The 15,015-nt window shown below is 34.7% G+C and overlaps 1 protein-coding gene across 1 annotated transcript in view; it reads right to left on the minus strand.

Moving 5' to 3' along the window:
* The window catches only part of LOC106463623 (homeobox protein prophet of Pit-1-like), a 31,910-nt gene extending 19,497 nt beyond the window's left edge, over positions 1-12,413 (minus strand). Inside the window, exon 1 of the mRNA XM_013923672.2 lies at positions 12,287-12,413. Within this exon, the coding sequence (XP_013779126.1) occupies positions 12,287-12,413 (127 nt within the window). The remainder of the gene's footprint in view (positions 1-12,286) is intronic.
* Positions 12,414-15,015: the final 2,602 nt, after the last annotated feature.

Consider the following 15,015-nt stretch of genomic DNA (forward strand, 5'->3'; position numbering starts at 1 on the left):
CGCGAAATTCAAAACAAACAAACAAACAAAACTATGTCTATTTGCAGACTATCCTGACATAAAACTATGACAAAAGGAGACATTTCGACAATGTTAAATCGACTTAGTGTTAGAAAGGGTGCATGAATAGTTGTCTACAGATTCTTTTTAATAAACCACTTTGAAAACAGCACTTAAAGAACCTTGGTCTATCATTGATGCCACTTGCTGTGTAGTAAAATCTTGATCACTACATTGCAATGAATGTTGCATTGAAGCTCATATTTATTATATTACAGTCTTTTATCACAGATATGAGAAAAAGTACTCTGTTGGTGTTATGGTCCATGAAAGTAGGGCGTTTCGGCTGTGGTTTAGCAGGATATTTTATGTACACTACATGGTACGAGAACCAGAAAGTACCAGACAGTGTTGCACAACCACTTAACTAAACAGTTTTACTGAATATAAAGATGTTGAATAATGGTGTAGATACTGTACTGAATGTTCTGCTTATACAAAAGCCAGTCAACACAGAGTTACGCCAGTGCAATGGAATACTATAGATATAGCCAGACCACTGTTTGGAACTGAAAAAGGAAATTGACAGTTGAATATTTTACAAAATATGGTGCAGCATATCTACTCTCTGACATTTCAACACAATCAGAGGCTATTAAATTCGCTGAGTACTAGATAACACACTTGAGAGCATCAGAGTTGACCCACAGAACTAAAAAACGAATTTATAAATGTTCTCTTTTTGTGGAATTATGTCACACATTAGGGCTAGTGAAGACTCAAGCTTCACCACATTTTACCCTCAGTCGGATGGTCTGGCTAACTATTATATTCGCATTGAAAGCAAAATACTTACAGAGTATATGAGCTCCAAATAAACTGACTGAGATCACCACCTGCTTTACATTACTAAGGCAATTCTGGAATGAGTTATGTATAGCTTTGTTTCTTCACTCTTTACGACACTTTTATTTAATAGTCATTCTCCAATTAGTGTGTTCAGGCTAACAGCTTCAAATGAGGAAAGCAGCTGTATGTAAAAAATTAAATTATGGCAAGACTGGAGAACTAAAGTAGTTCCAAGATGAAAATTGTTATTGACTGTGGTATACACCATAATAAAAGCAGCTCCTTGAATAAAGTTGTGCCACACCTCAAAATTTTACAGCTATTCTGTAAACTATGAACTTTAACAGTCAAATAATGTGGGAAAGTGTATTGATCACGTTGACAAACTTCTAACGAATTAGTTGGACAAAGTCACAGAAAGTGGTGGTTAGTCTGTTTGTTTGTAGGGAAGCACAAAGCTACACAATGGGCTATCTGTGCTCTGCCCACCACAGTTATCGAAATCCGGTTTCTAGCGTTTGTAAGTCTGCAGACATACCGCTGTGCCACTGGGGGGGGGGGGGCAGAAAGTGATGGAGAATAAATATTAGATTGTAATAGTCAACCTAGCTGATCTGGAGGGTGATGCCACAAAATCTGATCTAGCTATGTCAATGAGGTCAATGAGAAAGAGCCATTACCTTAGAGTGTTTGGAAGAACATCTGAAATCACATAGTCGCTCTTCAATCAGTATGGAGACTTTCACTACATTAGGCTCCAATACCATAGTAGCAGCAACTGAGAAACTTTGTCTAATATACTTATGTCTAGTAGCAAATCGTACTGAGTGATGAAAACATCATGGCGAAATGTGAAAGAATCACAGCTCAAGACATTACATAAAAAAGTATTTGAACGTTTTTGAAGAACTGGAGGCTGAGCTCTCTACAGAAGACTGGGTGAATATACCCAACCCCAAGGAAATCCCTTTCAGTGTGAGAAATAGAGGTTATTTTGAAATAGCAAAGATAATTTTTACCTATAAACACACACACACACACACACATAGCAACCATCATTAAACTTACCAATGCATTAACAAAGAATGTGGTCAATCAATGACTTAGAAAAGCAATAACCTAGAAATAAGCTTAAGCTTCCATTGGTTCTGTCATCTGGAATGGACCTACCAGTGCTTGTCCTGAAATGTCACTGCCCATTGCACACTACTTGCTGTAAGTTAGCTTGGAATCTCGTACAGTTAAAGAAAAAAAGGGCTATGGGGATAGACACAATTTGTAGAAGCCAGATAAACCAATATCACCCGGCACTTAAACACAGGACTAGGATATACAAAAAAAAGGACTTGCAAAGAATAAAGTTTCTGGTAAAAGTAGTGTCAAACCCAAACAAAGTGGCTGTCACTGCTCTTTAATATCTCTTTTCCTCGATTGATTGAGGAGCACCCATAAATAAGTGTATGTAAATATTACTTTGGTGTAAAAGTGGTTAAATGTGAAAGTAATTATGGAGATAGTGAATAAAATGCAAATATTATAGGATTGCTTTTCCCCTCTGTTGTACCAAAATGATTTTCACCAGAGTACAATTACGAGTTAGCATTTGTACAATCATACAGTACCACACCAGCATAATTACTAAGTACATTAAATCATACTATTTCCAGCTGTAGTATAGTGAATGCAATCATGTTTCCCAAGACAGAAATGCTGCATGATAAATCTGTAGAAATCATGTGACAGATTGAGGCAAAATTTCATTTTTAGTAAGAACGTCATGGAAACTCTGAAGAGAGAGTATATGAAATGAATAGTATTGATTATAGAAAGGAAGAAAGCCCGAATTATTCTAAAGTGATGTTAAATAATTCAGGTATGTTATTTCCATGGCAAACTTAAAATACAACTAATAACCCGCCAAGACCTAGATGTAAGTACAGGAATGAATATAATGTCTAGAACATTGGTCTCAATGGGCATATAGCTGCTCAAAAATCAATTCTTAAGAGAGATAACCAAAATAAAAGACTTTAGTGGTAATCAGAATTAAAACAATTGGATGAACCAAGCTGAAAAAATGGTGCTCTTTACAGATGAATATAAATCCAATTTGTTTGGCATGGATTAATGATTGCTTGATGGCAAAATGGAGAAAGGTATAACGATCAACATATAAAATGTACAGTTAAGCATGCTAGGGAATCAATGCAAGGGTGTAGTGAATATCAGCCAATGGTGTTGGAAATCTATTTTAAGGCCCGGCATGGCCAGGTGGTTTGGGCGCTCTACTCGCAATCAGAGGGGCGCGGGTTCGAATCCCCGTCACATCAAACATGCTCGCCCTTCCTGCCGTGGGGGCGTTATAATGTAACGGTCAATCGCACTATTCGTTGGTAAAAGAGTAGCCCAAGAGTTGGCGGTGGGTGGTGATGACTAGCTGCCTTCCCTCTAGTCTTACTCTGCTAAATTAGGGACGGCTAGCGCAGATAGCCCTCGTGTAGCTTTGCACGAAATTAAAAAAAAACAAAAAACAAAAAATCTATTTTAAATTATGGCCCCTGACTGCTGATAGGTATAAGCAAATTAGTATACTTTATGTTATTCCCACAGGAACAAGACCAGTTGGACAAAGGTTAATCTTCCAGCAAGACAGTGATACCAAGCATGCAGAATTGTTTTGAAACCATAGCTGGAGTAAAAGAGGCTGATGGGACACTTTAAACTATGACTTGCCCCGCACAAAGTCGTCATATAAATATAATTACTGCTATATAGGCTTATATGAAAACTGAAAAGGTCAAACAGCAACTAAACAACTTGGCTGAATTATGTGAAGTAATACAAAACACTTGGAACAATATTTCGTAAAATTGCATTAATAAACTTCTGCTAGTATAAAAACAAAGTACACTGTTCTGTTCAAAGCAAATACTAGCACATTGTATATTTCATTCACTTTTTGTATTGTGCTTAGGATAGATTTAAAATTTAGTTGCAGTTGTTTATTGTTTGTGTTTCCTTTAAGTTTATCACCTGTGTATGTATAACAAATTTTACTAGGACTTTATTAATATACTAGGTTGAATATATTGCATTAAAATAAGTTTGAATTTGGAAATCAGCAAGTTACATGACAACCATAGCTGATGTAAAGCCACTATGGAACAAAATATATCGGAACTACATTTTGACATTGTTTTGCATTTTGTAAGTAGTGTGTGCTGCGGATAACTGATCGCTTTTGGAAAGGGTATGTAAAAGCCCTTACCAACACAAAATATCCATACACTCAAATCACAAAGATGCGTTCAGATCGAGGATTTAGATTTTCCAAGATGGGGATATCCTTTCTACTTAACCTTAGGAACAAACTTTTTGCAATGAAAATTACGCTGCAGGGTGTTGTCAAAGTGCACTATCATCAGATACAGCATAAATGGATGTGGTGACAGGAATTGTAACAACATGGCGAGGCTCTAAAATTATTTTATAATAGCATATTCAATCCTCTGTATATATATATATATATGTGTGTGTGTGTTGATACATTTGATACATTATGATGAGTATTATCATTCATATGATTTAAGATTTGATAGTGTTGGCGATGTTACTGCTGCAATGCAGTGTTGTGAAGAATACATTTAAGATATCTATTGGGTTTTAATTCGTATTTCCATACTTTGATTCATTATTTACTAGGAATTCTATAGTTACGCTTTTATGAGTTATCGGTAATGGTCAACTAATGTCTATGTTAGGCTAGCATAGATTAGGTTTGTTTTAGAGCAAAGCCACAATGAACTGTCTGCTGTGTCCACTGCGGGGAATCGAAACCCGGATTTTAGCGTTGTAAGTCCGTAGAATTACCGCTGTCCCACCGGGTGGCGTATAAGTTAGGTAAGAGCACTAGTTGGTTAGATGTTGGGAACAGTCTCTCTTTTTTTCAGTTTCTGGTCTTGTTAGATTAGGCTAGCTATTAGAGTTAGTACATCTGGGTGGCATCTTTGTTTAGTTTTGGTGCACTAGGATAGGCTAAGGTAGTTAGGTATCAATGCAAGTGTGTGATGAATCTCAGCCAATTGTGTTGAAAATCTACAAAAAATCATGGCACTCTGACTGTTGACAGGTACAAGCAATGTCAGGATATATGATAAAGACAGAAAAGTGTGGATATTGCGGAGTTGTGAATTAAAAGTGTGAATTCCAATATCTATTCATTAAAAGTAGGGTAGTTAGATGAGTTAATTTCTTGAATTATTTAAGATAGACTATTTAGATATGTATTTCCCTATCACAGAACTCTGATTTTTATTATGTTATTATGTTATAATTAGAGAGATTTACTGTAATGTTGTAATCACATCATGAAAAAAGTATTATTTTTTATTCTGATAATGTTATGCAAAATAAATCTATGTTTTTCCCAATTATGTAAATATTTTATGTTTTTTACAACTTACTTAAAAGGTTTTTTACTTATAGTTGCACTATGTGTTGTTGTATTTATATTATTATTATGTTAGTATATTTTTATATTACAAAGTGTTCTACACTTTATACTGTAATATATTTTGTGGGTGTTGATGTAGTTAACTGATTTTTGTGCTAGCCTATTTAGATTTTTTCCCCATAAGGCCATAATGTATAGTAGTGAAAGTGATATAAACTTGTTTAGAGAAGTGCTGTGATTCGTCTACTTTTATTTTTCCCAGGATCCCTATGGGAGGTCAGTTTGATTATTATTATTGTCTAATACTGTACATTCATTTTGTCCTACCATTATGACATCAGAAACCATTCGTCATGGCCTTAGGTATTTATTGTGTACCCAGGGCCCAATAGGTAATTTTTGCAATCTAAAATTGTAATTCGATTTTATTTTTCAGTAAAGTCCAGCCCCAAAGAAACTTCAGGTGATGTAATTGATACATCGTGTACACCAGTATATTTTTATTTTCTTCAACATTCTACAAGTGATGTGTTTATGTAATGCTATAGTAAAAGCCTGCCAGGTCAGCATCTGTCATTCCATACTTAGGTAGTGGTACCGTTACAACAACCACTCACTAATGTATGACATTTCACACTTAGGTAGTGGTACTATTACAACAACCACTCACTAATGTATGACATTTCACACTTAGGTAGTGGTACTATTACAACAACCACTCACTAATGTATGACATTTCACACTTAGGTAGTGGTACTATTACAACAACCACTCACTAACGTATGACATTTCACACTTAGGTAGTGGCACTATTACAACAACCACTCAGTAACGTATATATATTTCACACTTAGGTAGTGGTACTATTACAACAACCACTCACTAATGTATGACATTTCACACTTAGGTAGTGGTACTATTACAACAACCACTCACTAACGCATGACATTTCACACTTAGGTAGTGGTACTATTACAACAACCACTCACTAATGTATGACATTTCACATGTCATTCCATTCCCTAGTAGTAGTACCATTCCAATAACCATTCACTAATGATCATTATATGTTTGCCCCTGATGAAGACAGGCGTACATGTAGATTTTTTGGTGTTTTTGTGTATGTGTGAGAGTGGGAGCGATTCTCATGTTGGTATAATACGTTAGTGTATAAGGTAAAAACGCACTATGTTGTAATGATCATAAATGTTTATGCTTTTAGTGCCTACTCTGTTGCTGGAGTGTGTAGTTACATTATTGGAAGAATCAGGTGTAGTAAAAAAGAATTGAGTTTATGTTCTAGAGAGAAAGAGAAAAAGATTCACATTATAGTTCAATGTTCTTGGACTAAAAGATTCACATTATAAATCAACCAAAGTTCAATGTTCTTGTACTACACTGTACCTCGCTACATTCAGTATTAATCCTATTTATCATCACCTATCAAGATCTAAAGTTTGACTTATCTGAACCATTTTTTGCAACTTTTTTTTTAATCACATTACTTGTCTAACCCATGCATTACTGTGATTTTGTGAATAATATACTTTGTGTTTATTAATTCCTTTACGTTATTTTACATCACGCAAACTTTCACCAAGATCCACGGTCACTTCGTTTTGAGGTGTTCGAAGAGCTGTTTATCTAACTAATTATATTTACCACATAAGGTTACCATATAAGAAGACCCCACTTGGATTGGCTACCATTGTAACAATCTACCTACGAAGCATGTCTATGCAAGTTGCTGTGAAACATTATCGATGAAATCACTGTAACAATTATTGAAGGTAAGGATGAGCGCCATCTAAGGATTCAAGATATTTTGTGCTTATTAAAACTAAAGCCACTTTTAAATCGAAGGAATTCGGTATATATATGCTTCTTCTCACAGTGTTATTTTTATTCTAAACTCTGAATAACCACAATACATAAGGCTTTAAAAATGTTATCTATTTACATCAAAATGCATTGCTTAGTAACCATACACAGTCATAACATATGTGGCTATAAAAATGTGATTTATTCCACAAATATTTTAAGAAATTTACTGTATATTAGATTGATGCATATATTGGATCATAATTGAAAAAAAAAAGCCAAATTGGAAATAATCTGTATTCTGAAATAGTACAGCCACTGTGTAGCTAGAATTATTCTTCCATAATGCCAGTGGTACTTACAGTAAGGTTGTGCTGAACGAATTCCAAATTTTTTCATGGTTGCCTTCTACATATATTTTTTTAATTTCTGATTAACAAACTAATTAACGATTTTGTTCGGTCCAACATCGTGGCTGATAATCAGTTGATATCTTCAGGATATCCTAAGGAGGATTTTTTTAATATTCAATGTGAATATGCATACGAGTACAGAATTGATGAAATATATAGGCTAACAAAATTTAAAATTTTAGAAAACAACGCATACATTACAGATTTTTATGTTAGAGAAGATAGCCACGTGATAATTGACAAGAATCTCACACACAAGTGGAGCTAAACGGGCGTGTACAAGTCGAATTACTAAAAATGTAACTCATTTAGCCATCCAGCAAGATAACAGAATTTGGGAATCCTTCCCAAATTCATTCTGATATCTATTCAGAAAACAACATATAATGGGCATAAGCTTAGCACTTTTGTCTTGAAATCTCGATAGAAGATAGCAGCAGGTTATCGAATAAACATAAAATAATACCTAAGGTGTGATAGTATGGTTACTAAACGTGACATCAATTCCATCTGTGCAACTTGTCTTGTTTCGCAAACTAGACAGCCTTTCTTTAGAAATCTCTCACTCGCTTTTTTACAAAGTCTTGTCATTTTGGAAACAAAATTTTCTGTTTACAATTTTACGAACACACTCAAACGTAGTTTGAATTCCAATGCACTTATTTAAATCGTGACCCTGTTGTAAACTTGACATTGCAAATTTTCTAAATCCATTCAAATAAAATGACCATAGAAAATTTTATTATCTTATCAAAATGATTTACATTTCTTTTTGTTTTTGTGTAAATTAGCATAACTGAATGTTCTACTTGGTGTAGAATAGGATATCTACTAAACACGTATCAATCCAATGCTGAGAAAAAGAATAATCTCCTTTTTTATATAGTTTAAATTGGTATTTCCTTTGTTTTGTTGTTAAGCACAAAACTACACAGTGAGCTATGAGAGAAGATAGGTTTGCAAAAAATTACAAGAATAACTTACCCCTCTTGTATGGTCCCAACTGTCTCAGCTTTTGGTGGTGGAGTCAAGGGTTAGGACATGTCTTCCTAGCATACCCTGAACTCTTTGACCCAATTGGAAAGTAGATTGAATGCCACAGCTGACCTAAGCATCATTTCTGATTAAGAGCTTCCTGTGTATTCTAACGGAGCCAGCTACTTCCAAGAAGACAATGCTTCTACCCACCCTGCCCAAATTGTGCGAGCGTAGTTTGGGAAGCATGATGGAAACTTTGGGTATCTCTCATGACCACCACAATCCTCAAATCTCAATACTTAACATCTGCAGGATAAGCTCGAAAGACACATTTGCTCTCACGATCCTCTGTCAATCTCGCTCCATGAATGGCGTACAGTTTTAATGACTGAATGGGGAACAAATCCTCAGGACACCTTCCATCATCTTGTGGATTTTATGCCAAGTCTTATAATGGATGTTATTCTAGAAAAGGGGAGACCCAACTCATTATTGGGTATAGTTCCTAATAAAGTGGCCAAACATTGTATCTGGAAGATTCAATCCCGTTTCGACTTCTTGATAGAAATTTTAATGTTCTCTTGCTGCCCATCATGAAAATAATCAACTCTCCGACGATGAAATGCACTGCTCTGTGTGATGTTGTTTTTCACGACGATTGTAATGGTAAAAGTAGAATGTACCATAAGAGAAGCATTTCATAAAAATAGATGAACATAGTTCGAATTTTTTCAAGAGATGGTAATCATTTGTTTTTAGTGCCATACAAATTGTATGCATTGAACATCTAACAATTGTTAAATATTTCAGCTGATGCTAGAAATCTATTAATAAAATGTATTTTTTATTACTATTGCGAATGAAAATCTAATATCAAATCAGTTTTAAACTTACACTAAAACGAGTACCCATTCCTACACGAAATATGCAGTGGCATGCATGGGGAACATATGTAATAAACTTATAGTCCTTTGATAAATTCATCTGTCATCTCAGAGAAATATAGTAACTAAAAACAAGTATGTTTTCAGAAACACATCTGCACATTGTACTTGCCAGAAGGTTGAGAGGTTCAGAAGAACTAGTGAACAAGACAGGAACAGTAACTGTAAACATTAAGTGGACCTTACATGTATTACCGGCCAAACAAGTTAAAATAAAATTCGTAGGAATTACCAAAGGGGAAAGGATTATTAATTGCAAAATTGTTCACTATAACTATTCAATATTAGATTCCATTCCACGGGAATGATTTTTTCCAGAAATTTATATCTGTGGCTTGACGTCGTGAATACGTGTGACGGCAAAGCACCAAAGGCCTTATGTGGAAAAATAAATGTAATCTTCTGTTGCCCAATAACTGTATTCACGTCAACGATGTGATGAAAGTACTTTGTCACCAAATTTGTTTCTAAAAATATCTCGAACAACTGAATATCTTTATCAATTTAAAGCACTGCCTACACAAAAATTACATTTATTTCTACTTTTTAGAGTTGAAATTTTACCAGAAATACAATGCAATAATCAGGAACCTAATTTAACATATCTTTGCATCACGTGAGTGATATTTAATTTTTAATTAGACAAACATTATGAAGAAACACAGAGACAAAAACATTGTACATTCTTGCACTCTATAGAGATAGCCCATAAACACTTAAGTCCAGTAACTTCTTAAATTTTGTCTAAAATAAGGTGCTCTAACTTTACCAATGTCATCTGTTATCCCTGCAGCTTTCAAGTATTTATCCATCCCTTACCGCTCTTGTGAAAAACTGACATCATAATTCTGAAGTTTCAACTTGCTGGTAATATCTCTTTACTAATGATCGCATTGCATTACGACATGTCCAAGAATTTAGTAAAGTAAGACCCTTCTAACTAGACGAAAGTCTTTTCTTACTGGCCATATCCAGAGTTTACCTGTAGAGAAAGGGTGGTTATTTCAGTCCATACATCTCCACATGATCCTCTATTTTACCTTTCAAGAGTATTTTGGATATCCATTTCCAAACAAATAAATCCCTTGTCTTTGCACCTATTTCTACTAGCATATAATGAGTAATATTCTAATCACGTGCCAGATCAATGAAATATCTTAAAAGCTATTGCTTGGATAGTCGTCATAGGATTTTCACGCAGAGCTACACATGGAATCTCTGAACCTGTTCCTAGTTTTGAAAGAAGCTAGTTAACAGCACCCGCCGCCAACTGTTGTCTGACTGTATAATCGGATTTGACTGTCATTTTTTATAGAGCACCCACGACCCAATAGTGCGGAGCGCGTTTTTTGCTGCAATGAGTCACGAACCGTGAACCTCCAGATTCACAGTCCGGGCACTTTAATCCCAAACTACGTTCGACCCGATAATCGCAATGACATACAGGAGAGAAACTGTATAAATAGTGACAATGAACGGCGAAACAGGCTAGGTGGATATGAATCGCTAGCAGTGGCTTAACTTCATGATTCGGTATAATGTTATATATTAACTTAAACATCGCTTACAAGAAAAATAGTTCTATTTTTTTCATATAATAACAGTAATAAACAATTTCAAAAATTAAATCAGCAAACGTAAATTAAAAAAATATATATTTTAATGTATTGTTCCTGTCATAGAACGTGGGAAGAACTTTGAAATATAGTGAGTAATTTGAAACGTAACTTATTGAAATTCCAGTAGATTCATAACATACAACATCTGCGCACAACATATAAAAAAGAAGCCGCACCGAATGAACACAATGAGCGATCACTTGATGATAAAATGTACTCACATGTAGATATCTGAACAAGTTAGCAGTTTATTAGTTTACAGATCAGCATTTCCATATTACAAACAACCATATGAAACTGTCTTCTTCTCAAATTTCTGATCACCTATCAGTTCTTGACACGGAAGGCTGTAATTTTACTCATAATTTATGCTAGTTTCTGAGGCATCATTATTTGTGTAACAAACATTTGTAAGTGGAAGTCCTTTTTTTTTCTCTATATAAACATGATTTTTGATTTAGCGTCATAGGTATCGCCTGGTCTGTGCATGGAGACTCCAAACAAAATAACCAAAATACGCAAAAAAAAGTCACAACATCAAAACTGTTAGTTCACAATACCCATTAATTATAAGTCAAATTAACTGAGTATCAGTAGCTATATACGTAATAAAACAGTCCAGATATTTTATTCTAATACGTCTTTAAGAAAAAAATATAAAGTTAATAACTATATATTTTACATGCACATTGCTTTAAGTTAACGAACGTTACTTTGGAATAGAACATATGATATTTTATATTCCATGAAGAAAGTGTTAGAATAAATACTGCTTAACACGATTTTAATATTATAATTGTAATTATTATGGAATTTATATAGTAATTTCATTATATAAATAATATTCGAATAAACCAATAATAATCATTGGTTATTCTTATTGTTTCTCCCCTAATCTACTTTAAAATGAAAAAAGGAATAAAAAAATAAATAATTTTAAACTCTAATAGATTTTTACGTGAAGAGAAATTCATTTAGGTCTTGCTTTCACAAATAATTAAGGCCAAGCGTCGAATCACTAATGATGTACTCTATCCAATCAGCAGCACATTGGATGTGCTAGCATGTCAACCTTCATTCCAGTAATGGCTTCTGAACTGAGAAGTGGAACTTACATTCAATTAGACCCTATAAAACGCTGCGCCGCATAGAATTTAGTATGATTTATTGAATTTATTAGAAACATCATGCTGAGCATGCCCCACTTACCACCATGCTCCACAAGTGAACGGGAAGCGGAAGTCCCGCTGTTCAAGCCGTAAATAGCCACAAAATCGTCCGGTTTTCGTTTGTCCGAAACTCGTTCGTCCCTTAAAACCCTTTGGTCGTCGGCCATGGTCTCCACAAGTGGACTTTGTGTCCAGAAGGTCGTTTTTCCAGACAACCAGAGAATAACTGAAGATCTAACCAAAAGTGACTAACGAAGTTACATCAGATACAGCCTTATAAGCTACACTGCTGTGCCTGTTATGTACTGAAAACCTGAACCAATAAAACTTGCCTTTGGTCGAGGGGTCAGAACGGCCAAGCGGAATCTCGCATCTTATTTGGTTTCTGATTGGTTAAACAGGCGTATAAGGCGTGCCAGAGTTATGTGCCGTCCCACCAAGATCCCACCGTTCACGTGGTGAGGAAAATTATACCTAATAAAAAGGATTTTCTCGGTTTACGTTTACTTTAACGAATATCAAACATATATATAATTTATACATGCATGCATATATCTATTGCATAGTTTTTCTTTTTATGTGAAATTATACATCTTACCAAACATGGTAAAAAATTATTTATCGATATGTATACATAATCGACCACAGCACCAGACACTATATTTAACATTCATTAAATATAGGATAGATATCATTCTAAGACTTTCATATGTCTTCAAAACGCGTATGTAATGGAGCATGGATGAAATCAAGGCTTTTTCTAAGACCACTCCATATTTCTGACCTAACAAGATGGAACAGAAGACGTCAGCTCGATAAGATGATTATAACGTAAATTTATTGTACTAAATTACTTTCAGAGAAGTAGTGCAAAATTAAATCAGCGAGACTGAGCGCGGTGAGCGACGCAGCTCCACGTGCGCATCAGAAGGAGATGTACCGTTAGTGAAGTTGGTGGTCTCATAGCACACGTGGAACTACAAACACTGTTAAAGATGGTTCCTAACTAAAGTTTTACAGGTGGAAACAGGTCTGAATAAGAGTAATCATAGTCCTGTAACTGATAACTGTACTATTGAAAATTGTTTTCAGTGTATATTTCAATCGGAATACACGCAAAGGCATATTGCCATGTGTTCCTAGAAAGGTAAGACGTGGATTTTTTACACCTGCGGTGAGAATTTTTAAATCAAGATATTTTTCAATACCATTGAATTTTGTCTTTCTTAAATAAATAACAGTTTAACCAGATTGTGAAGGACAGTCAACGATCTCTTCTGATGGTTAAAGTTAATGGATACGTTATTGAATATGAATTTTGTTTGTAAACTTTCTTATATTCATAATAAAACATTGCAACTATACATATACTAAAGTTATTTAAGCTATCTAAAAATAATACTGGTTATAATTTAATGTACAGAAACTGTCAATAATTTAGCATTGTTCTGAAACTTAAGTTTAAAGTGTGTGCATACATAAGATATTATTGACTGGTTTAAATCCATGTTTTATACCAACACATTAACTAACTTACGACGTATAGTCTGAGAAAACATTGAATAATATTTTAAAATATTATTTATATTATATGCATGTCCTACGGCTATCATTAGAAAGACGATGGACAAAATAACTGTTGGTTATTTCGTAGAAGATTAGTTATTCTTAGATATTTGCAGACTTGACAACACTGGCAAGACGAAGCTTGTATTACAATAAGTAATTAAACGAAGCAGTGCCTTTTTATGCTTTTGATTCTTGAGAGTATGGTCAAACAAATGCATGTTCATGCGTTAAATATGTACATGGTCTCTAAACTTCTTTCGTGGAGTACTGTAAATGGTTCGTTTTCTACACTTTCCTACTCATGAACGTTGTAAGTAGTTTTCTCTAAAGCTCTGCTTTCTTGAAATACTGTAAACAAGAAGATTTTGGATCGATGGGATATTTAATTGAAGTCTTTCGAATGAGTCTGAATGTGTGTTTTTTCTTGGGTTTTCATTCTTATCAAACATATTAGTCTCCCAGTTGCACCAAGCCACACAAGAGCTATCTGTACATAGCCATTCACAATTTGATAGACTCACCGCCAACTAGTGAGCTACTCTCGACTGTTCAAAAAATTAGATTTGACCGTCACTTCTAGAGTGTACTCATGTACACAAAGTGCGGAGCGTGTTTTTAACGGGATATGAACACCTGGCTTCACCTGGCTCAGTTGCAGCAAAGCTTCTAATGTTTGTTTGTTTTTGAACCGTAATCGTTGATTTTTCTTTTCATTATGTAATACAGTAATTTGTGGTTGTTTCACACTGATTAATTTTAAATTATTTTTCTCAGTTTTAGCCATGTTGAAACCTCCAAATTATTTGGATACTCCTGGTATTTTTACTGATAATTCACTACAGATATATATTAATTGAAACAAGGATGTTGGTGATTTCAAACAAATGTACAAAGTTAACGTTATCACTGTGAAAACATATATCAATGGATGAAGCTTCCTCGATCCACAGTAGATGGTGTCCAGGAATTGGTTTGTAGTTATGTTGTGACACATTTTTACGAAGTAATTAAGTAATGTTGTGACACATTTTTACGATTGTTTGTTTGTTATGGATTTCGCGCAAACCTACACGAGGGCTATCTGCGCTAGCCGTCCCTATTTAGCAGTGTAAGACTAGGGGGAAGGCAGCTAATCATCACCACCCACCGCCAACTCTTGGGCTACTCTTTTACCCACAAATAGTGGGATTGACCGTCACA

Source organism: Limulus polyphemus, unplaced genomic scaffold (genome assembly GCF_000517525.1).
Source record: "Limulus polyphemus unplaced genomic scaffold, Limulus_polyphemus-2.1.2 Scaffold1448, whole genome shotgun sequence".
Classification (NCBI taxonomy): Eukaryota; Metazoa; Arthropoda; class Merostomata; order Xiphosura; family Limulidae; genus Limulus; species Limulus polyphemus.